Source organism: Astatotilapia calliptera, chromosome 6 (genome assembly GCF_900246225.1).
Source record: "Astatotilapia calliptera chromosome 6, fAstCal1.2, whole genome shotgun sequence".
Classification (NCBI taxonomy): Eukaryota; Metazoa; Chordata; class Actinopteri; order Cichliformes; family Cichlidae; genus Astatotilapia; species Astatotilapia calliptera.
Window position 1 is genome coordinate 30,461,159 of NC_039307.1, and position 21,549 is coordinate 30,482,707.

General features: G+C 41.9%; 2 protein-coding genes across 6 annotated transcripts; one reads left to right on the forward strand and one right to left on the reverse strand.

Moving 5' to 3' along the window:
• Window positions 1–3,863: 3,863 nt before the first annotated feature.
• Window positions 3,864–12,670, forward strand: palb2 (partner and localizer of BRCA2). 4 transcript variants are annotated; one of them, XM_026171630.1, is made up of 13 exons: window positions 3,886–4,106; window positions 4,348–4,433; window positions 4,511–4,570; window positions 4,681–4,861; window positions 4,996–6,429; window positions 7,903–9,218; window positions 9,353–9,505; window positions 9,825–9,907; window positions 10,777–10,923; window positions 11,069–11,185; window positions 11,580–11,667; window positions 11,758–11,933; window positions 12,023–12,670. In XM_026171630.1, exons 2-13 carry the CDS (start codon window positions 4,356–4,358, stop codon window positions 12,246–12,248), a joined length of 4,059 nt encoding a protein of 1,352 aa, XP_026027415.1. In that variant the 5' UTR covers window positions 3,886–4,106; window positions 4,348–4,355; the 3' UTR covers window positions 12,249–12,670. The 4 variants fall into 4 exon arrangements, with proteins under 4 accessions (XP_026027419.1, XP_026027415.1, XP_026027416.1 ...); XM_026171634.1 differs by lacking the exon at window positions 7,903–9,218 and having other exon boundaries at window positions 3,864–4,106; window positions 4,996–5,030; XM_026171631.1 differs by having other exon boundaries at window positions 3,886–4,433.
• A 3,235-nt stretch (window positions 12,671–15,905) lies between these two features.
• On the reverse strand, window positions 15,906–20,968 carry plk1 (polo-like kinase 1 (Drosophila)). 2 transcript variants are annotated; one of them, XM_026171636.1, is made up of 12 exons: window positions 20,673–20,968; window positions 20,202–20,580; window positions 19,748–19,916; window positions 19,407–19,551; window positions 19,036–19,129; window positions 18,682–18,907; window positions 18,508–18,550; window positions 18,295–18,392; window positions 18,117–18,194; window positions 17,206–17,360; window positions 16,924–17,106; window positions 15,906–16,819 (listed from the first exon to the last, which is right to left on the reverse strand). In XM_026171636.1, the coding sequence occupies exons 2-12, from the start codon at window positions 20,562–20,564 to the stop codon at window positions 16,625–16,627; spliced, it is 1,749 nt and encodes a 582-aa protein (XP_026027421.1). In that variant the 5' UTR covers window positions 20,565–20,580; window positions 20,673–20,968; the 3' UTR covers window positions 15,906–16,624. The 2 variants fall into 2 exon arrangements, with proteins under 2 accessions (XP_026027421.1, XP_026027420.1); XM_026171635.1 differs by having other exon boundaries at window positions 20,202–20,968.
• Between the last annotated feature and the right edge of the window lie 581 nt (window positions 20,969–21,549).

The following is a 21,549-nucleotide window of genomic DNA, read 5'->3' on the forward strand; positions in this document are numbered from 1 at the left end:
CAAAGCCACACCATAATCCTCCCTCCACCAAACTTTACACTTGGCACAGTGCAGTCAGACAAATACGGTCCAAACTCACATTTTCACCACTGCATCCAACGCTTTGCATTCTGCATTCTGTTAATGTAAAGCTTGGATGGAAACCCTTTCCATGAAGCTCTCTACATACTGCTCTTGAGCTGATCTGAAGGCCACATGAAGTTTGGAGGTCTACACACTCTGCAGAAAGCTGGCGACCTCCGGACACTATACTCCTCAGCATCCACTTTTACATGGCCTCCCACTTCGTGGCTGTCTTGGTTTGGTTCCCAATCACTTCCACTTTGTTATACTACCGCTAGGAGTTGGCTGTGGAATATTTAGTAGTGAGGAAATTTCACAACCTTATTTGTTGCACAGGTGGCATCATGTCACGGTACCATGCTCGAATTCACTGAGCTCCTGAGAGCGAGCCATTCTTTCACAAATGTTTGCATGTGCATGTAGTAATTCAAGAATTTGGATCACTGAGTGAATACTTTTGACAATATAGTGTATCTATGTTCTCCTTTATAGGATGTTATGTTTCTGAATATAAAGAAACTGTAGCCCAGTTCAGTTTAATTGATGCAGATTTTAAAGGATGTTATCCTATGCAGACTGCTAAACGAGCAGGATTCACGCTTACAAGACAACATAGCATTGCTTTACTTCATTGTTTTATCCTCATCAGTCCAAGACACTCTAATTTGTTCAGAGAGAACTCCATCACGTCTGTAGCCTGATCTGTAGCCACTGCATCATTGTTTGATTTCTTTTTCTCATCAGTATATTAAAGTAAACATCTTTGGGATTAAACATGGCAAATTATGTCTTTCAAAACTGTGCTAGCTGCTTCTCGCAGTCTTCAGAAAACACGGCTCTGTACAAAACCCGTCTATCTTTCCACTAATAAAACTGTAATAGTAATCTATTTTAATAAGATTAAGCAATAAAATCACCTCGTGTCACCTATTATCATTAAGGATTTTTAATTAATAAATAAATAAAATATTGATTAATTATTAATTTATTAAGTTATTTAAGTCATTCAAAGTTTTTGTTACATTATTTGCATTTTTAGCCCAGTTAAAATACTTTGGCCTCGTTTGGATTTTTTTGTAGGCAGCTTGCTAGTTGGGTAATTTTTTTACTGCTAATAATTTAAGACGTTCAAAGAATTTCAGCAGGCTGAAAAAAATTAGTTTGGCAGCAATTTGATGCATTTTATTTTTACTGATATAAGCTAAACGTGATTTTGTAAGTTTAACAGTTAGCACGGGCGCTGTGGTAGGCTTGTTGTGAGCTAGTTAGTGATGCTACACACTTGTGTTGCTCTCATTGTCAATATGTTTGACAATATTTTTGAGTCTCCACAGAGGCCCAGAGTTGCTGATAATATCAAAATTAAATCTGGAAATGTAATGTTGTCTTTTGAGATTTTAGCATAAGACTGACAATGATATCAAACTGAAGATTTAAAGTTTTATATCCATTGCAGATTGAGAGCTCTGGAGCCTGAAAACTTTAAATAAAATGTTCGACTTATAAACACAACAGCAAAGGTTTCATAGAAGCACAATTTATTATTTTCATTTTACAGCAGGACCCAGAATCTGCTTTGTTATCAATAGCTATAATTACCCTGGAGGGGGGTAATGGATGAGGGAGATCATCAGGACCAAGCTGGGCCTGGATTCCTGGGTCCAGAGGTTTAGAGCCGCTTTCTCCCCTCCTTTCTCACCGCATATCCTGTTCGCAGATCGTTCTGTTGACGGCAAGTGAGTAGAAAATCATGTCAGTAAAACATCTTTCAGCGCAGCAGGCCTCCTGCAGAGGTGAACGTCTTGGCAGGCGTCCGCATAGATCCCCCACTGATGTTGAACAAAAACAGCACTTTTTGAACACTGTAACAGCGACCTTTGCTTTGTGTAATGTTACAAGTAGCCTATTTCCAGATTATTATTTTACACAAAATAGAGGAGACATTAACGTGTCTTTTGATACTTCAGCTGATGTGCTATGTTGAGCTAACCCTGACATTTAGCCAAAATTAGCATAAATGTCAGTTTGGGGCAAGTTGTCTCATTAACTTTGGGGCAAGTCGTCACATGTGACAACTTGCCCCAGTACAAATAAATGCTCCAAAAAATTGTGATATTGTAATTCTTTTTTATTTGTAATAAGGTTTTTGAAGAAAGGAAGGAGAGGCAGGAATTAAGGAAGGAAGGAAGGAAGAAAGTAAGATGGTTCGAAATTATCAACGAAAGACAGAGCGTGGCAGAACACCACCTGACATTATGTTAAAGGCAGTCAGGCAGGTAAAGATGCAGAACAAATCAATCACAAGTACAGCAAAGGATTTTGACATAAATTACCGCACTGCAATTACTGACAGCGGACTACCAACTCCAGAGGACATCCAGCCATATCCAAAAGCTGGCCGCCGAAAACCATCTAGCAAAGGAAGAAAACGATGCAAATCAGCAATTCTAACCGACACGCCAGTGAAGCAGCAACTAGAAAAAGAAAAGAATAAGGCTGAATCTAGCAAAAAGCTGTTTCAAAAGAGAGGGACGCGAGGGGGGAAAACATCTGGACCTATGAAGAACAACGCAGCTAAAAGAAGAAAAATAATTCAAGAGTCATCATCAGATGATGAAGAGTGCTTCTGCCTTGTCTGTGTGGAGCCATTTTCAAACAGTCGTCCAAAAGAGACCTGGGTAAAATGCGTAAAATGCAACAAATGGGCCCATGATGCTTGCACCTCAGGCCAGGCAATTTATGTGTGCCAGAATTGTGACTATGAAGTTGAGTCTGATTAATCAGAAATAAGGCATCTGTTTTGTTCAGAGGATAAACATGTTAAGTAAAGCAAGTTATTTTCAGAATTCCATTCAGTTATGATGGATTTATGTGCAAGCCAGAGAACATTTGAGTTTAAAGTTCAAACTAAAGTTTTCTTTCTACTTAATGTTTTGATTAAAATGTGTATTGGATTGAAATAATTGTTTTTTTCCAAATTCTCTTGGCATAATTGTTCAAATTTCCAGTTTTGGTTTGAATTTAACAATTAAAATCAATAATCATAATTAAGTATTTGTGTTCATATTTTAAGATAATCTAGTGTGACAACTTACCTGCCGATGGGGCAAATTGTCACAAGTGCACATTCTCCTTTCAACAGTCTACAACTCCGTAATGAGATAAGATATGAAAATGTAATCAATACATCATATGTGCCCGAGACTTCCGTCTTTCATTTGGTGAAACATTTATTACGTTGTGATGTATGGTGCTCAGTAAAAGTTAGTCAGTGTGAAGAGTGTGACAACTTACCCCGCTCTCCCCTATTTCACATGATCCTCAGATAATGCACAGAGACTCTGGACTTTTACATACTGATGGTATGTACAGGATGTATGTACAGGACTATTCAGTCCTGTAGAAATGATATCTTTAAAATATTATTCTGTATGGCAAAATGCACTGTAAAAGAATTCCTGATTAAAGTTTTCAGATCAGCATTTAAATACAGAACTTTGACTTTACGCCAGGTTTTATTTAATGCCGTCAAAGAACTTTATTTCTGCAGCTGACAATCAAAGCTGTCATCAAAATGCTGCACCCCAATTTTAATAGTAAAAATAAAACTTATGAGAATGATTATCCCTTAAAGACAAATCAGCGTGATGAGGACTAATAATAATTTTAAAAGGAATCTTTGGGGATAACAGGCGGCGGGGTTTATGACCTGGGACTCTCCACCATCGGGTGTTAGAATTGAAGAAGCTCCTGGAGGTGAAACGTCTTCAAGAAACGTAAAGAAGTCCAGCCGCTTTTCTTTCCAAGCTCCTTAGTTTATGACCTACACTGCAGCCAGACACGAGGGGGCGGCAGCAACGCTTGGGTTCATTTACCTACCGCTGATCGACTCATCGGCGCTCGACTGCTCGTGCCTGGCGATGTGAGTCGCGGGAAATTAGAACTAAATCGATAGCTGCCAAATCGACCGTCAAAACAAACTTGTAGCCCGGTGTAGTCACTGAAGAGCTCACCTTATGAAATAGCATGAACTACAGTAAAAGGCAAGTTGCACATTTAATAAAGTATCGGTGTTTATCAATAGCGGTGTAAGCTTCGGCTGTTGGCTGCTAACGTTTATGTTTCGTGTGGGTTTTTCAGTTAAAGAAAAATCACGTTATTGTCAAGTGAGCTAAAGTTTTAGGGAAATCTATATGGCAAAGGTTACGTCTGCCAGCTGTGCTAGCGCCATAGAAGCCGTGTCATGGCTACATTTAAGTCTTAGTCGTGTGTTGCTGTGACCAGAGAGCAGCATGGAGACCACTGTGGGAGATATTCTGCACTGTGAGGAGCAGCTGAGATCTACGCTGCATTCTGATGATAAGGAGAAGGTAACCTGCATTTGTCCTCACACCTGAGCCACATAAAATGCTGCCATGACCTCTGAGATTAATGTTGTTTTTCTCAGCTTCGTAGGAAGTTGGCTGAATTACAAAGGGAATATCTCAGGACAGCCCAGAGACTGCAGGTGAGTGTCTTTCATTGTGCTATAAAAAGAAAAATGTAAAGAGCCTTTTTTGTCTCATATATATATATATATATATATATATATATATATATGCATACATCTGCAAACAGCGTGCCGAGCGCTTGGAGGCAGTACAGAAACATGTGAGGAGCAGGATCGCTGAACAAAACCACCTGGAGCAAAGAGACACGGAGGCTGCATCAAATCTCCGTCTCAGTCCTTCTTCATTGATACTGAACAGCAGCGGTGACACAGCTCAGGGCTTAACTCAGAGCCAGAGACACACTGAAGGTAACACTTGATCATGGGACGTTTGCTTTGTCATATGGATGAGACTACACTGTTATTACTGTCAGAGGCACAGCGTGTTTGGCCTGTAATAAAAGCAGAAAGTGAAATTCACAAATCATCTGATTTTTTGCCAGGTCCAGCTGAATCTGACAACTCAAGGAGAAACCAGGTGATCAAGTTCTCACTTCCATCTGATGCTTGCCCGCAAACGCCAGATCTCAGCCATGCTGAACCTACAGGTTATAGAACAGGTTCTTCCCTGCGCCTCAGGTCACGACGCAGCCGCCTACGCTGGGAAAGTAGGAGCACAGAGAACAATGAAAAGGGACAGGAGCAGGGTGAAAGGATGGAAAGTGCCAAAAGAGCAGGAGAGGAGGAGAAACTCACATCAGATGAAGCAGATGCTATAAATGAAAGTGAAGAGCTTTTTTCTGGTTCAGATTCTGAGTCTCCCTCTCTGCTGCTTACACACTGGAGCACACATGGATATACTGAACCAGGGGATATTCAGGGAAAAGACATCCCTAGATCCCAAGAACAAAAGGAAAAAGATGCTGAGGAAAAAGGTGAAGGGGAGAAAGAACCTGAGTCATTGTTGCTCACAACACAAACTGAAAACAAGGGGCAGGATGACACACAAAACAAACCGAGAAAAGAAGGGGCGAGAGGAGAGGATGGTGGAAATAGTAGAGGACGGAATGAAGAGAACATTAGTAAAGACACTGAACAAAATGTAGGGGACAAAACAGAAAGTAAAAAAAGGCATGATTATAGTGTGGAAGTAAAAGAGGAAAAGAATGAGTTGACTGGAGGTGGAAAAAGTGGGAGCCTTATGGACTCCTGTACATTAGTGGAGGGACTACTTTTCCCAGTGGAATACTACGTTCGAACCACAAGACGGATGACATTTTCACAGAGCCAGCCTGACATGCAGGCTGTAATAGAGTCCCAGCTGAGCAGGGGACGACATCGCAGGAGTCGAGGTCGTGCCAAAGGACAGAACAGGAGCACACAGAGCAGCGACCTTTCACAGCCGCACACTCAGACAGATTTCTTCTCTCTAACAACTGCATCTGGGGACCCTAACAAACCATCACAGGCTGTTGCATCTGTGTGTGCATCTGCTGAACACAGCCAGAACTCTGGTAAGATTTCAGCTTGTCAGATGGACTCTAGTTTTTCTCCCACGTCTGCTCGTCCAGCACGAGGCCGGAAGAGGAAGAGAGGCACGGGGAGAGGGAGATCTCAGACCGGACGAGCCTCTAGTTTGAACACACATCAGTCACCAGGTGAGCAAACCTCAGATGATCCCCAACCTACAGACATTCCAGTCTCTTCCTGTCAGTCTCTCCAAGAAGCTGATGGACCAGAGCCATGCCCAATCCCAGGAGAAACCGACCTAGCAACAAATGAACCACAGCACGTGCCCACACACATCACTGATCCTCCGCTTACTTCTGGAGATAATAGAGCTTCTTCCAGCTCTGCCTCTGGACATCCAGAGGAGGTCTATGAAATCTTTATGAAGAGGAACAACAAGGCTTACAGATCCCCACACATGAACCAAAGTAAGACTTGTATGAGTATGAATCAAATAGAGCCCAGCGTATATTTCGGGTAATATCAGATATTTGCTGATAGATCTGTATCTGCATTTATAATGGCTGATAAATTCAAATTTTAAGAAAGACATGAAATAACTTGTTAGGAGGGCACTCTCCAAGGTCCCAACAACCAGCTAATCTGAGCAGAGTCGGCAGTAAATGAATAATCTCTGATTTGTTGTCCCAGTGAAACAAGTGAACTTTTTAACAGCATTATTACATTACCTCAGTAAGGACTCGTAAATAACCACATACAACAAACGTTAGAATAATCTGTTTTTCATGTGTCTGAAAGAAAGAAATATTGGCTCATATATTGCATGTTTAAATGACAATTGTCTATCATTATTGGTCATATATTTGTTGGGCTCTGGTATCAGTCTTTGTCTATGTGTCTGTGCATCATTATAAAAATACCCTGAGACCTATGTTCACTCTATAAAGTGAATTGTGACGAAAGGGTGAGCGCAAGATCTATTTACACCCATTTCTAAAACAACCTTCCTCCTTAAGGTTATGTTCATGTCTATGTGCTTTATCTGACACATATTCCACGCGTTCAGATTATAAAAACATCACAGAAATTGGAGAGACTCATCTCAAAGACTTTTGGATTCATTTGACTGTTGTGGCCAAAGAGACAGCGTTAAAAACATTATTTGCGTTGCACATTTTGATACAGCACAATGTTTCGATGCAGTTATGTAGTGGTATAAAGCAATGAGTGCCTCTGCAGTGTAGTGGTTAGCACATTTGCCTTACATGCAAAACATTCTTGGTTTAAGACTGGGAGGAGATGGTTTAAAATCTGGGCCAAATCAAGCGTGCATCCATCTGCTGTGCAGTCCCTTGGGAAATAAGAGATCAGCAGAAATTCCCAAACATGTTGCTGAGACCCACTTGAATGCACAGTTTGCTGCAATATACAGCCGCAATTTTTAATTCAGTGTGTCACACTTTGCATGCACTCTTTTAATTTTTTCCATAATAACCCTTCAAAAAGAACCTTCTGTCTTCAGCGTGAATCCTAACCCTCAGTGCACAGTTGCCATATGGTGGTGATTAAAGGGGTAGAAATGCCAAAGAAATGACGGCATTAGGTTAATTATAAGAATGGAAACTGGAAACTTTTGTTGTGTGAAGGAAACCACAGCCAATGCAGAGAACTGCACTTCTTCTTTTGATACAAGAAGTGCATCTAAGATGACACAGAGGCTATTTTGTGAGGAGATGAATGTAGATGTGCACTGAAAGTCTGGCTTGGTGTCTGGTGTCAGTTTAACTGTTTTAAAGTTCCCTGAACAGACCTACTGACATGATGACTGACAGGTTGTTCCTTCAGTCAGGTCATCACCCAGTATATACATAACAAGTTCTATATACAGTGACGAGCATGTTTTTGACTGAAGCTTTTATTTTCCACTTTGTGTTCTTCAGGTACATCGAGCTGGCGATCTCTCCTCTTGCCCTCCTTGTCACCGGCTCAAACGTCTCTGCTTCGTCTTCCCTCTCTGTTGTCTGGCCCGCTGATGAACTTGGACACCCACCAAGATTTTCATCTCCCAGATGACCAGTTTGCCTCCCTGAAGCTCCTCAAGCTTCGCCAAGTCACTGGAGAATCTGCAGTTGAACCTTTCTCATCCCCATCTTACAACACACGCAGCAGCTGGCGCCGCTTTGACTTTCGATGCACCGGCGCTGATGCAGCGACGCCTCTTCCTCTCCCGCTAAGCCTCACACCCACAATTGCAAGTTCACCAGGTCATAATGCAGAACAGCTGGCTGCTACCCAGTCCATACACATCCAGAGTGTATCAGAAGAACACAGGCTTACAGATAAAGTGATGAAGCACTCCTTCACTGAAGAGCAGCAGAGCTTGGCAGAGACTCACTCTAGCCCAACAGAGCCAGTGGGGCAAAAGTGTGCTAATGTCTGTAAGGAAACTGTGATTGTGAACTCTCATATTGAACTTCAGACTCTCATGAACTCTGCAGACAGACCAGTCTGCACAGAGAATGATGATGTCATCAATCACCCAGAAAAACTTAAATTACCTGAAAAACACACATATTGTGGTGTGGTCCATGCTTCAGAGGATCTGAGGTGTATAAATCACAGTGAAGAAGATAAAGTTACCACTGAGCTGGTTTCCTTTGAGTCACCTGTAGAGGAACTCTCCTCCAGCAGCTGCGCTGATAAACAAGCATGTAATGAAACAAACCCTCCAGGAGAACCTCTGAAGACTCCAAACAGACTTCCTGAAAATCAGACCAAATCTTCACACGGTGTCATCTCTCAGCTCATGTTGAGTTCCCCTCTGGCTTCAGCACCCTCCCTCTTTATAACCCCACACCTGCCTTCATCCACCCTAAGTACCAGCCCAAAACTACCCTCCCTAGGTCTCACCCCCCACCCTGTCACCTGCAGCCTCCCTCTGACCTCCTCCCCCTCTGCCCCTTGTCTCAACCTGCCTCCACCATACAGCCCTTCCAGACAGGTTCTCTCTCCTCCACCCCTGTCTCCCTGTCCCTCCATCACTTACCTCCCTCCTAGCCCCTCTGCTCTCTCTCCATCTGGAGAGATCCACCATTTATCTAAGCCACCAGTTAGGGCCAATCAGCATCACACAGTTGAACTCACTTCTCCCCCGAGTCCCTCCGGCCATCAGCTGGAGGACTCAGCTGGGCAGTTGGACCTGAGAACAGAGGAAACGAAAGAAGAACTTGTAATTAGACACATGCACACATTGAGGGTAAAAAAACAGTTTTATCTGTTGCTGTATAGTTAAAGATTATTATTTAGCTTAAATATAATTTAAGGGTGTGTGCATCTAAAGCATCCGTGACATTGTTCTTGAGTGAGTTACAGTTTTTTGTGTGTGTTCAGGCTGCAGCAGGAGGCATTCTGGTAGATGCTTGCTGTTTTCCTGGATCCTCAGACACTTTGTGTGTAGCAGCAGCAGGAAAGTGGGCAGTGTGCCTTTGGAGTCAAGCTTCAGCATCTGAATGGAAATTAATACACACCTGGACCTTTAGTGAGGTGAGTTTCTTATGGGCCTGCATATCAGAATGACTCTGTGGAGGTTTGAACATTAGCTAGAACTACTTTTTCTTTTTTACTGTTCCACTGATTAACACCTGGTTTCAGTAATCTGCCAGGAGCCCTAGCTATACAATATAAATACATAGTTAAAGATGAGCGTAAAGAATCCACGTATTAGAATAAGTTTCATCTTTGTTGTAGCTCAGTGTTATTGCACAAACAATATAAATTATACATAAATGTGATTAGTAAACTGCAGTTTGAATGTTTGGGAGATGCATAAAATCACATGGCAGTAATTGGTGTTTATTTGCAGCCAGTGATCAGTGTGTTTCATGTCCCGGATGCTGCTGGGCTGATCTGTGTGACTCTGGGTCAGCTGGAAATCAGAGAAGTGAGGTGAATACTAAACCGTAAATGATTATCTCTACCATGTACTGTCATGTAAAAACTAAGTACACCCCTCCTGCTTCCATAGGTATTAAGAGGGTAAGGACCAGCCAGGTGCTACTGATTAACTGCACTTGATTAACTGATCATCGACAAATCAAATTCTACAGGCCTCGATTAAAATGTTGCAGTTCATGACATTACAATTAGAAAAATACAGAAAATGAGTGGTTTGTTTGGAAGGTTTGCCAATAGAAAGGCTCTCAACAAAAGTGGAGATGTTTGGCAACAATACAGCAACATATTTGGAGAAAACCAAACACAGCACATCAGCACAAACAGCTCATACCAGCTGTAAAGCACGGGTGATGATTCTGACTTGCTTTGCAGTCACAGGACCAGTGTACCTTGCAGTCGTTGAGTTGATTAAAGTATTTAAGAATCAAATGTGAGGGAATCTGTCTGACACCTAAAGCGTGTCCCAAATTGGTTTTAACAGCAGGACAATGATTCCAAGTCTAGCAGCAAATCTATAACACAATATCTGAAAAAGAAAAGGATTCAGGTGCAACGATGCTGTCAAAGTCCAGACCTCAGCTTCAACCAAATGCTGGGGCAGGACCTTAAGAGAGCTGTGCTTGCAGACCTAAATGAACTGAAGCAACACTGTAAAAAAGAGTGGACCAAAATCCCTCCACAACGATGTGAGAGACTGACAAAATCATACAGGAAACCATTATTTCAATTTATTCCTGCTAAAGGCGGTTCTACAAGCTGCTGAATCACGGGGTGTGTTTTTGCTTCGCCTGTGCAAATGAGCAGTTTTCATTAAGTTCAGTATAGTTTGTAAAATATTTGTATGTTGTCTGTGTGCACAGAGTGCTGTCATGCTCCAGCCTCATGCAAATATTGCTCTGTGAGGGGATTCTTCAGGCAGTGATTGGTGTGTCCCGGTCCAGAGTGGTGACCACCTCCCACTCAGCCACAGGTTCCACTCTGCAGGTGTTTACGCTGTCAGACTACAGGTAACACATCACAGTTTTCCTCTCCGCTGTCGCCTTTCATTGTGTCGATGTCACAGACTACATCTGCATTTGGGGTCCGAAGCTTACATAGAGTTGTCACGATTCGTGTCTCACTTCTCTTTTTTTCTTTTTTTTTTTCTCTCAGCTCACCAAGCTCTCAGACTCTGGTATCTCCAGGTGTTTGCGTGGGAGCGCTTGCACCAGTTGACGGACTTCCTGATGCTCTCATTGGTACAGATGAGGGCGGACACCTTTTTGTCTGGTAAACATAAATGTGATGATAAAAAGTCTAATTTAAAGATCAAGACTGCTGAATTCTGTTTCGGGTTTCTCTTTGGCTCTTCATTCGTTTCTGATGTTGTTAGAATCAGTTATTCAAACAGAGCTAATGACATCAGTAGGCTTGTGCTCCATCGGGACCACCTGACCAGTCAGTGTGTCAACTGACAACAGATGGGACAAAAGGAAGTTTAAAGACTCATCTGTTTGTTTCTGCTGCCCCCTACAGACAGAAAAAACAGCTTAAATAACACAAAACAAAACGTAATCCTCCTGTCGTTTTGTTTTTGATAGAAAGAAATGTGATTTCAGCAGCAGCTTCATCTTTACCTCGAAGCTGCTCCCGCTTACAGTTAAATTGTTTCTGTTTGTTGTAGGAATCTAAAGACTGGACAGCTGCTGTGCAGAGTCCTCTTTGGAGAGGGTTTTTCTCACACAGCCTGCCTCAGAGGATATTCCTCCTGTGTAAGTAAAAGCAGTAAAAACAAAAAAACCATGCCCCTGTAACGCTGTCATTCTTTACATGATATAAGTCCTTTGCGTGTTTGTGCACAGGGAGTGTTGTTTGTCCTGCTGCAGCATCAGTTTCTAAGCTCTTTAGAAGACGAAGAAAAAGAAGGAAAAATAAAAGATCCTAAGACTGCATTTTTCTCCTTGGTCGCCATTAACCCTCTAAGTGGAAAATCCATCCCCGCTACTCAGCTGTACCCACCGGAAACCTGGGCTGGCAGGTGAGATGAGGAATGGAAGACGAGGTTTGTGTTTCTGCGTCACTTTTCAAACACACTGGCATATTTACATCTGTCACTTTGCTCTACAGGCTGTGTGAAGCCGACGTCAGTGGCTCCGGCGTGGTGGGCCTGAGTCAGAACGGCTGCGCCTGTGTGTGGGAGCTCGGGCACCCGGGGGCTTCGAGGATGGTGTGGGCTCCAGAGAGTGAAGGCTGGCAGCTGGCTCGATGGGGGGGATTAAACACGCTGGTGACTGGACATCACAACGGAGACGTGACTTTATACTGCTACAGTCAGAACTCGCGCTGCTGCTAAAAACGGACTTTTAGACGACTTTTTAATCAAATATAAACATCTTTGTTTCAGTCTGCGTTGACATAAAGACATTGGGGGGTTTCAGCGTCATGGTGGGGCACGGACACGTTCCCTTCATTTGATTTGGTTACTGCTGTAAACTGTATTGCATTTCAGGAATTTACCTTCAGCTTGAGTAAATTTAACATAAAAATCCAAAAACATGAGCTTTCATGTACTGTAAACTGAGCATGTACCATAAACCAGTCGCTGCTGTACAAGCTTTCTAACACGTCACACCCTAGAGCTCCTTTTAGGTCACTGTAACGTCAGACTGGAAATGTGTGTTTTATTACTGCAGCTGTTTTTGACTTGTTTATGTATGTGTATGTTGTATTTGTTATATAGAAAAGAAATCTTACTAAAGTTGGTTTTAAGATTTACATTAAACATTTGTGAATTCTTTATTTTCTGTGCATTTTATCTACTTTAAGCCACAACTGTGGCTCAAAACAACAGACCATGTTTTTAAAAAGTATGCAGCGTTGGAAATACGATTACTCGAGTATATTACTGAAATGGATCCTGTAGTAATAAAATTACTAAAGGCCAGAAGTTTACTTACACTCATCATGGACGTGAACGTCGGCTGTCCGTGTTAAACGTCCCCTAGAAAGATGACCAGATCCTTTTTGATAATCATCAGCAAGCTTTTGTCATAATTCTGTCCTGATATTTAATCGTAATTCTTGTCAGAATTGGTGGTGAATTTAAACAAGTTGATCGGGCATGAACCCGGCTTTAAATGTTTGTCGACAAATATTTAAAAGGGGGTTTGGGAACAAGATTTTAGAGGTTTGGTGTTAGCCTGCTTTATCCAATCCAAAACCAGTTTTGATGTGTCCTTTTAAATAATTATTAAAACAGTGAATATTTTTGAGTTTGAGGTGAAACTTAAGAATTTTAAGGCATTTTTCCATCCTCATAATTTCATCCACTTTCTTCAATGCACCAGTAGCACCGGCAGCAAAATAGTCCCAGAGCATGATGCTACCCCCACTGTGCCTGTCAGTTGGTACAGCTGACTACAGTGTTCTGTAGTTTTACTCCCCCAAACTCCTACTCTTGTCACTGTGACCAAATAGTTCAAGCTTTATCTTGTCTGACCATAAAACACGTGGGCTGTCCGTGAGTTCTTTGGACTTTATTTTGAAAAAATCCAAAATAAACTCAAGCTTGTGCACTCTTACTTTTTAAAAAGTCATAACAGATGTATGTTATGAAATGAAAGTTAGAGAAATCATTAAAAGCCCAAAATAACCGTGAGCTTACCAGGTATAAAAGCTATATAATTTAAATTTCATATTATATTATTTACCAGCTACAGGACAGTTAAAAAATAATGCAATACATCCGGTTTGGGGGGGGTTGTTTCAAATTCTTACCCCAAAATATACACTTTCCGGACACTTTAGCCCCTCCCCCTTCACCTTCAGGGCTGCTTTAATTAATCGTAGCAAAGATTACAAAAGGTGCAGGAAACATTCCTTGGAAATCGTGGCCCATGTTGCCATGATAGTATCACACAGATAGTGTAGATTTGTCCATGATGTGAATTTCACCACATCCCAAAAGTGCTCTATTTATAGATCTGGTGACTGTGGAAATGAGTGCAGTAAACTCATTGTCATCTTCAAAAAAGCAGCCAGAGAAGATTTGAACTTTGTGACATGGTGCATTATCCCACTGGAAGCAGCCATCAGAAGATGGGTACACTGTACTCATGATGGATGAACGTGCACAGCAACAATTTGCCTTCTAAATGTTGCAGCAGAAATCGAGACTCATCAGCCATGAAACATTTTTCCCATCTGTTGTCCAAATGTATTGGTTCTTAGCTGACAGGAGTGGCACATGTGGTGTAGTCTTCTGCTGCTGCAGTCCAAGATTCAATGTGTTGTGCTTTCAGAGATGCTCTTCTGCATATTTTTGTTTGTAACACCTTAGCGATGACTGTGTGGCAAAATCCCAGCAGATCAGCAGTTTCTGAAATACCCCGAGCCGTCTGTCTGTCACCAACAACCATGGAACATTCAAAGTCACTTAAATTACCTTTCTTCCCTATGCTGATGCTCAGGTTTATGCCTAAATGAAGAGGTTTGCTGCTGGTGATTGGCTGAATAGATGTTTGCATTACCAAGAAGTAAAACAGATGTACCTAACAAAGGGGGAGGTGATTGTTTATTTCCCTTTATGTAATAATGCCACCACAATGTTTCTCCTTATAAATATTATTTAACTGTCTCTGTAGTTACTATTCAATAGTTCTCCCCTAATGAAATATTCAGTTTTTCATTTCCCCTGTAGATTGTTTTCCATTAATCATCATTAATAGTTTACTGGACCATGGTCACATTTTTCTCTTTAAGCAAATCTTTACGAGCCACAGTCATAAAAATAGGTGAGTTCCCAGTCAGGTCGTTGGTGACCAGCAGGCAACAGTGGGGTTCAGTTATTAATGAGTTCGACCCTACCACGTGGCCATTAATTGCTCATAAATTGCCCATAGGTGTGAATCTGAGTGTGAATGGTTGTTTGTCTCTATGTGTAGCCCTGTGACCCTGATAAGCAGAAGAGAATATATATATATATATATATATATATTTTTTTTTAATACAGTACTTTTGTTCCATACACCGCCACGGTATGTTGAAGCAATCAAGATGTGACTGAAGTTACTGATGTTTAGGAATTACTGACAATATTTTCAGATGCTCCATTTCCACAGACAGTAATAATTGCACAATTAAATAATAAGCGATATCGAAGTCACATGGGGTAGGATGCACTGGCTAGCTAAGCAACACCAAAGGCCTGAAAGAGACAAGTGAAGTGGATGATCACATGATCCTTTTTATGGTTCAAACCAGGGGTCTCAAACAGGGGCCAGAATGGGCCCAGTACAGACTCCAATCCACTGGATGGCTTTGGACAATGTGAAGGGCAACAGAAATTTTGGACTTTTAATTGCACTTCCATAGATTTTTTTTTAGCTTTTTCTACTGATCAAGATTTCCCCCATAGCCATTCATACCAAACCACAGTAATTAAGTTCCAGATTTCTGTAATTTTACACATTTACTTCAGTTTAAGTCTCATCCTGACAGATTTATTTCAAATACTGCAGCAGCACTTCATTATAATGTAGAAAAAGACAATCTGTTAAAATAATACTTCAGCATTAAGGCATCTCTAGGATTAATGTGTAGTTAAAGTTCAGTACATTGACAGAAAGGACAGTTTCACTGGTCTGATGCAGATGAGATCAAAATGGGTTCTACATCAATGATTTAAAGCATCTCACCAAGTCAGAAAATGAAATTCAAGAGTGTTTAAGTGTGTAATATCAGAGGACACCTGCATTTATATTAAAGGGGGAAAAAGAGAAAGTAGCTTACCTCAACATGTGACCTGAGAAGGGGTGAATCCTGTGCTGGGTGCATGAAAACAGGATATCCGTCCACGATTTCAGTCATACCATGAGTAGAAGTTCAGCCAGTTCTCAGCTGGTGTGGTATTTATTTGTTTTTCCCCCAGTTAACCACCCTGACTTGTAATGCTAATCTTTGTTGCTGACAAATATCCAGATTGTACACTACCCCCCCTGAAGACATGAAGTGCCTTGTACAAGAGAATCTTTATTTAAACACAGGTAAAATTAATCCATCTTTACAACATGTCTTCATATTCATCAGTATGTACATGTTTGTACAACTTGTTGAAAATGCCATCTAAAAATAGAATTATAAAAAGTAAAACTAACAGAGAAAGAATGTACATGATGCAGACGTATTAACATGGTCCATTTCTCTACACACGACACAGAAAAAACAAACTAGAGAAGCAGACCAGAGAAGCTTTCGTCCACCCACACAGCCGGCCCGAGTCTCAACCTCCCACCTCACAGTCTGTCCACTCAGCATCGAGTTTGAAAAGCAGGACTTTATGTACAAACAAAAGATGCAGAGGAAACCTCGGAGGACCGTTCCAACTTTAAGTTCAATGTAAACCAAGGGAACATTCACGTTTTCCCGTCTAGACTCATCTGAACACACACACAGTCTGTGCTGTCAGCGGGAACGCAAGCTTCATCGAGAAAGTTACAAGAACAAGAGAGTTTCTATAAACAGGAAGACAATTTTTTAAAAGAGAAAACAGCGGCTGAAAGATGGGAATTTTCCATGTACAACATATATAAGATGAATTGTCACAGTAGGTGTGAAAGTGTTGGCAATAAAAAAGGATTACAACATGACCCATAAAACAGATGAAGACTGAAAGTTCGAGCCCGTCCTGAACTCACGGAGAAGCAGCCGGTGATTAAAGACACTTGGGGACTAATGTGCGGCGGGAGTTGGCTTGCTGTCCAACAGTTTCTCCACCATGAGCTTGGCGTAACGAATGCGGCTCGCCAGCTCCTTACTGCAACCGAACTCCTCCAGAAGAGACAGCTTGTAGGTGCGGAAGTCTCGTTTCTCATCTATGTAGGTCACTGCAGCCATCAGCGGACACAGGATCAGCTTGGTGTGGTCCTGCCAGAGACAAAGTAACAAAAGCATGAATAAAGGATCTGTATATGCCATCACAAGACAGGTAAACCAGTTAAGGACCGTAGGAAGGTGGTGTGGCGTCCTACCTGGAAGAAATTGATCTGAACCGTGCCGTTAGTGAGGTGCAGCACAATGGCGCTTTTGGTTCTGAACCAGAGGGAAAGGTACGGCAGTCGTGCCAGCTCATCTCCTTCCCGACGTGCTATGTTTGCGCCAGCCTTCAGCAGGTGCTCGCTCATGTAATTGCGGAAGTATTTCAGCAATGTTATCTACAAAGAAGAGAGAAACACTGAGTTGAGTATGAAAACGAGGGCGGAGACCATTTAAAACCTCGTCTCATACACAAAACAAAAGGTCTAACTTCTTACCTTCTTGTTGAGAGTGGAAGGGAAAGAGCGCACGCTCATGTAGGATTCAGTTGCAGTCTTGTCGATGTACTGCAGGCTGTCTCCGTCAGCGTACATGATCAGACGGGTGTAGTCGTTAAACAGAACGCCAACGCTGTTGTCACACAGCTGATATCCTGAAATGAAGATGAGAAACTCTTGTTTGAAATATTCATAAACACAAAATGTACTTAGCACAACGCTCAATACTTAAAATAACCAAATAACCTGCATTTAGACCAAAGTGTAAGACGAGGCACCCTACTTGTTAGTTAAGCAACACCTCAGTCAATCTAAGGCCAATTCCTTACAACAACACTTGCTCTGTGGTTTCTTTTGAACTAGCAAACACGTCATCTGTGCTCCGAATTACAGTGAGCGTAATTCCTGCAATTGTTTGCAATAGATATTAACCGATGCATAAAGAGTATAAAAACTGGGACATAGATTCTGGGGTTCAAAAGTGAAGTTTAACCACAAGTCCCTTAAACATGTCTTCTATTTAATGACCACCAGGGGGCGAAAGCCCAAGGTTGCAAAAAGAAATCCAGTCGCATGGCAGTCAAATAAATCCATGTGAAAACCTGCAGCTTTGGCATCACACTAGCTCCACCCGTCTTATACCATCTGATCACTTTTGACTCCAAAATAAAGGAAATCTATATCTCTCTATATCTATATGCTCGCCCCAGCCCACCGATGGAGGCCAATGACTACCAATTTTCACAGTGAAAGTATAAATTCTCTTTAGGGTTCAATATTACACTATTAGTATTAGACAACTTCATAAATGAGCCAATATCACAGTTGTGTTTCCTTTGTTTTGGGGTTTTGTTCTGAACTAGGTGTTCAAGTGCAGATGGATGGATGTGGAGTCTAAGTGTAATACTTACCCAGTCCATATTTATCAGAGTAGTCCACCCATTTGCTGATCCAGAAGATGGGGATGCATGCAGGATCCTCTGCCTCCTCTGTTTATTAAAAGAATTTACATCTCTGTATGAAGCACTGACACGCAGATTATCCAGCTTAATGAAATATGCAGCACAGTCATAAAAAGACAGCACTCACCTTGGCGGACGAATGCCTTCTCAGAAGGCTTGGCAGCAATGATGCTGTTGAGCTGCTGCAGCATGTCTTTGAGGTGGTTCTCCGACGGTTCAACCTCCCTACACACAGATTACACCAGTCAAAACATCCAAATACATAAATGTGTCACAAAAAGCAAACCTGTACTTTATAAATATTTCCATTATTTCAAATTCAGTGGGACAAACATCTCACCGTGGTGCAGGCTCGTCCTTCATCTCCACCTTCTCTGTCCCTACTGGAAACACAAACCCGTATCATTAACATTCCTGCAAAAACTAAAATAATTCATCTCCAATATTTCAGCCTTGCTTTAAGCGTCTGAAGAGTTGGGGCTTCTTTCAACTCTCTTCCTGCTGGGAGGATTACCTTTGTTATTTATAGCTGTCAACGGGCGTCTCTGGCTGAGCTCGGTGGCTGTGGAAGGGGCAATAGAGAATCGCGGGGGCACTGTGAGACAAGTCGTGGGCAGGCGCAAGGGGATGTAGCCGGACGTGAAGAACTCGTCCGCTTGCAGCTCAGCAATGGTGGGTCTCTGGGTGGGATCGGCATGCAGCATCCTTTTGATGAGGGTGGTCGCTGCTGGGTTGATATGCTGCACGAAGACAATTGCCTTTAAGTTGATACGACTTAAACGAAAAAGCATCTTTGTATACAATTTTTTTTCTTTAAAAAAAATTAAAAAAAAAAAAAAAAAAAGAGCATCGTGTTAAACCGCCTCACCCAGGGGATTGTGTAGTTGTTTTTCTTGATGCGGTTGTAGGTCTCCTTCAGACAGGAGGTCTCAAATGGAGGCTTGCCCACCAACAAAGTGTACCTAAGAATTCAGACAAGGAGGAGGTAAAAGTGACTGTGCAGATTTTTGTTTTTTAAACAACTTTTAACTTTCTAATACATCATTAGAAGTATGTCTTGGGAAAATATAAAACCATTAGGACTCATAAGGCTGCATTTTGTAAAAAGACAAAAAACCTATATTAAACAAGCAGATGTGCAAAGCTTGGCATTGGCATCAGAATGGACACTACAAGGTGTGAATGACTCAGTGGCCGTAACACCTCCGTTTCCAGGTGTGCTTGTGTATTCAGACTTACAATATACACCCAAGTGACCAGACATCCACTTCGTAGCTGTGGCCTTTCTTGCAGAGCACTTCAGGAGCTATGTAGTTAGGTGTTCCACACAAGGTCTTCTTCCGCTCACCATCAAACTCAATCTTTGTGGCAAGGCCAAAATCCCCTGTTTTAAAAGAAAAAAAGGGGGACATAACTGTAAAGAGGCACACTTGTGTGCAAAAGTTCATTCTTGAAGTATGAGAAATTACTGACGCAAGGACCTGGGTGTGCCTCATCCTTTTCTTCTAAAACCAGCAGGTTGCTGATATACCCAGTTGACATTTAGAGTCCCTGCCATCATGCTGAGTTGAGCAAATTACCTATCTTGACATCCATGTCGTCGTTGAGGAAGATGTTGCCCAGTTTCAGGTCTCTGTGGATCACTTTGTTGTTGTGCAGGTACTGGATACCCTTGAGCAGCTGAGTCATGTAGTATCGGGCCTCGGGCTCTGTGACAGCCTTACGACGCTTGTGCAGCTCCAGCAGGGACTGAATTGGAGAAGAAAATGATTTTAAACTGGGGCACTGAGACAGTAAAGCAGCAACAAATATCAAGTATATCGGATGGTTACCATGTAGTGTAGAAAGAAAGGATTTTAAAAAGTACTAATGCCATCAAAATACTGAGTTTAGGAATAGTGGCTCATTTGAATTATGTTCAGAGCTCCTGTGGTTTTAAACAGGCCAAGCTTCCTGCACTGTGACGGGAAGAGACCGCCAGGGTAACCGTTGGCCGTCCGCAGTTAACAGAAAGGACACTTTCTCTGCACTCACCCTTCTCCTGCAGATTTCCAGGACGACAAACACAAAATCATCGTCCTCGAAGAACCCGTGGAAGCCCACGACGTTGGGGTGGTTGAGGCTTTGGTGAATGGAGATTTCCGAAGTCATCTTCTCCCTCTGGTGCTGCTTCAGGATCAGCGATTTGGGCACGATCTTTCCGGCGAAAACCTGCTTTGTCTCCACGTCTGTGATTTCGTAGCATTTTGCAAAACCACCTTTTCCGAGGAATCTCCCCCTAGTGTATCGTCTCATGGTGCGTGGGTCGACCAGAACATCTGGGATTTCTTTTAGAGTGGCCGATTTTGGGTCGACGTGCGGCATCGGGTTCGCCGGCTTTGCAACACCAGCGCTCATTTTGGATTAAAGTGCTCTTAGCCGGGAGTAAAAAGAAACGTTTTAAAGCCCCTTTGCAATAGAGTTATTAATGATAAACCCCAAGGAAGAGAGTATTGTTAACCCTACCTTAACCGACGTTAGTTTGGCCTTGGAAGCTAGCGTGCTCCCTGCACTTCTGAATTTAAATCAAAACTAGCTATAATACGCTTTAGACGCGGTTGTTACTTAAACATTTCATTGACAATTAAAACACGGTGCAACTAGACTATAATTATTTTTTAAAAACGAAAATATTGAATAAAGTAATCGCCAGAGTTGTCCGTCGATGGCTGCAGCGTTAACCCGTCCTGCCTTTTGACAACAGTTTCTGCTACAAGTTTAAAATGCTGCCTCGGTCGTTACGGTGCTCTCTGATTGGTCCGCTCGATTTGAATTCTAAGGTATTGCAGCAAAGCATCGTGGGAGATTCAGGCAAAAATAGCCAATCACTAAACGAGTATGTCACATTCCGCAGTGTTATTGGCTGAATCCCTGTTGTTGGTTTCTCCTTGTTTTCTCTAAGCGAGTACTGATGGGAAATGTAGTCGGGGTGGGCTTTAATCGTGACATACATCCGTTTTTTTCCCTTTCTTCTTCTTTTTTTTTTTTACCCAAGTAGATAACGTGGATTTAATGGTCATTTGATTTTTTTTCTTTTTCTTCTTCTTTTTTTAACTAAAAGCCCGGAATCATCGTGGATTGTTGTAACCGATTTAGTTTTAGTCGAGGCAGCGGTCTATAGGCTAATTTATATGAGACTACTCACTGCAATAACCTTTGCTTATTTATACGCTGACCTCACTAGTTTTCGATAAGTATTGTTTCGTTATTACTCGTGTAATACTACTTTTCGTAATTATCAGTCGTGAGGTTGTCCAGTTTAATTAACTCTAAAGCATAACCAGCTACAACATGTAGACTGTACATTCATGTAAAACACACAACCTATTGTTATTACTGTTTT

Coding starts and splice junctions, on each gene's coding strand:
- palb2 (XM_026171631.1), top strand. CDS start 4,356: ATGGAGACCACTGTGGGAGATATTCTGCACTGTGAGGAGCAGCTGAGA. Junction 10,924..11,068: donor TTTACGCTGTCAGACTACAG/GTAACACATCAC, acceptor TTTTTCTCTCAG/CTCACCAAGCTCTCAGACTC. Junction 11,668..11,757: donor TCAGAGGATATTCCTCCTGT/GTAAGTAAAAGC, acceptor GTTTGTGCACAG/GGAGTGTTGTTTGTCCTGCT.
- plk1 (XM_026171636.1), bottom strand. CDS start 20,564: ATGAGCGCTGGTGTTGCAAAGCCGGCGAACCCGATGCCGCACGTCGAC. Junction 19,552..19,747: donor CGACATGGATGTCAAGATAG/GTAATTTGCTCA, acceptor CTTTTAAAACAG/GGGATTTTGGCCTTGCCACA. Junction 19,130..19,406: donor TGGTCACTTGGGTGTATATT/GTAAGTCTGAAT, acceptor CTGAATTCTTAG/GTACACTTTGTTGGTGGGCA.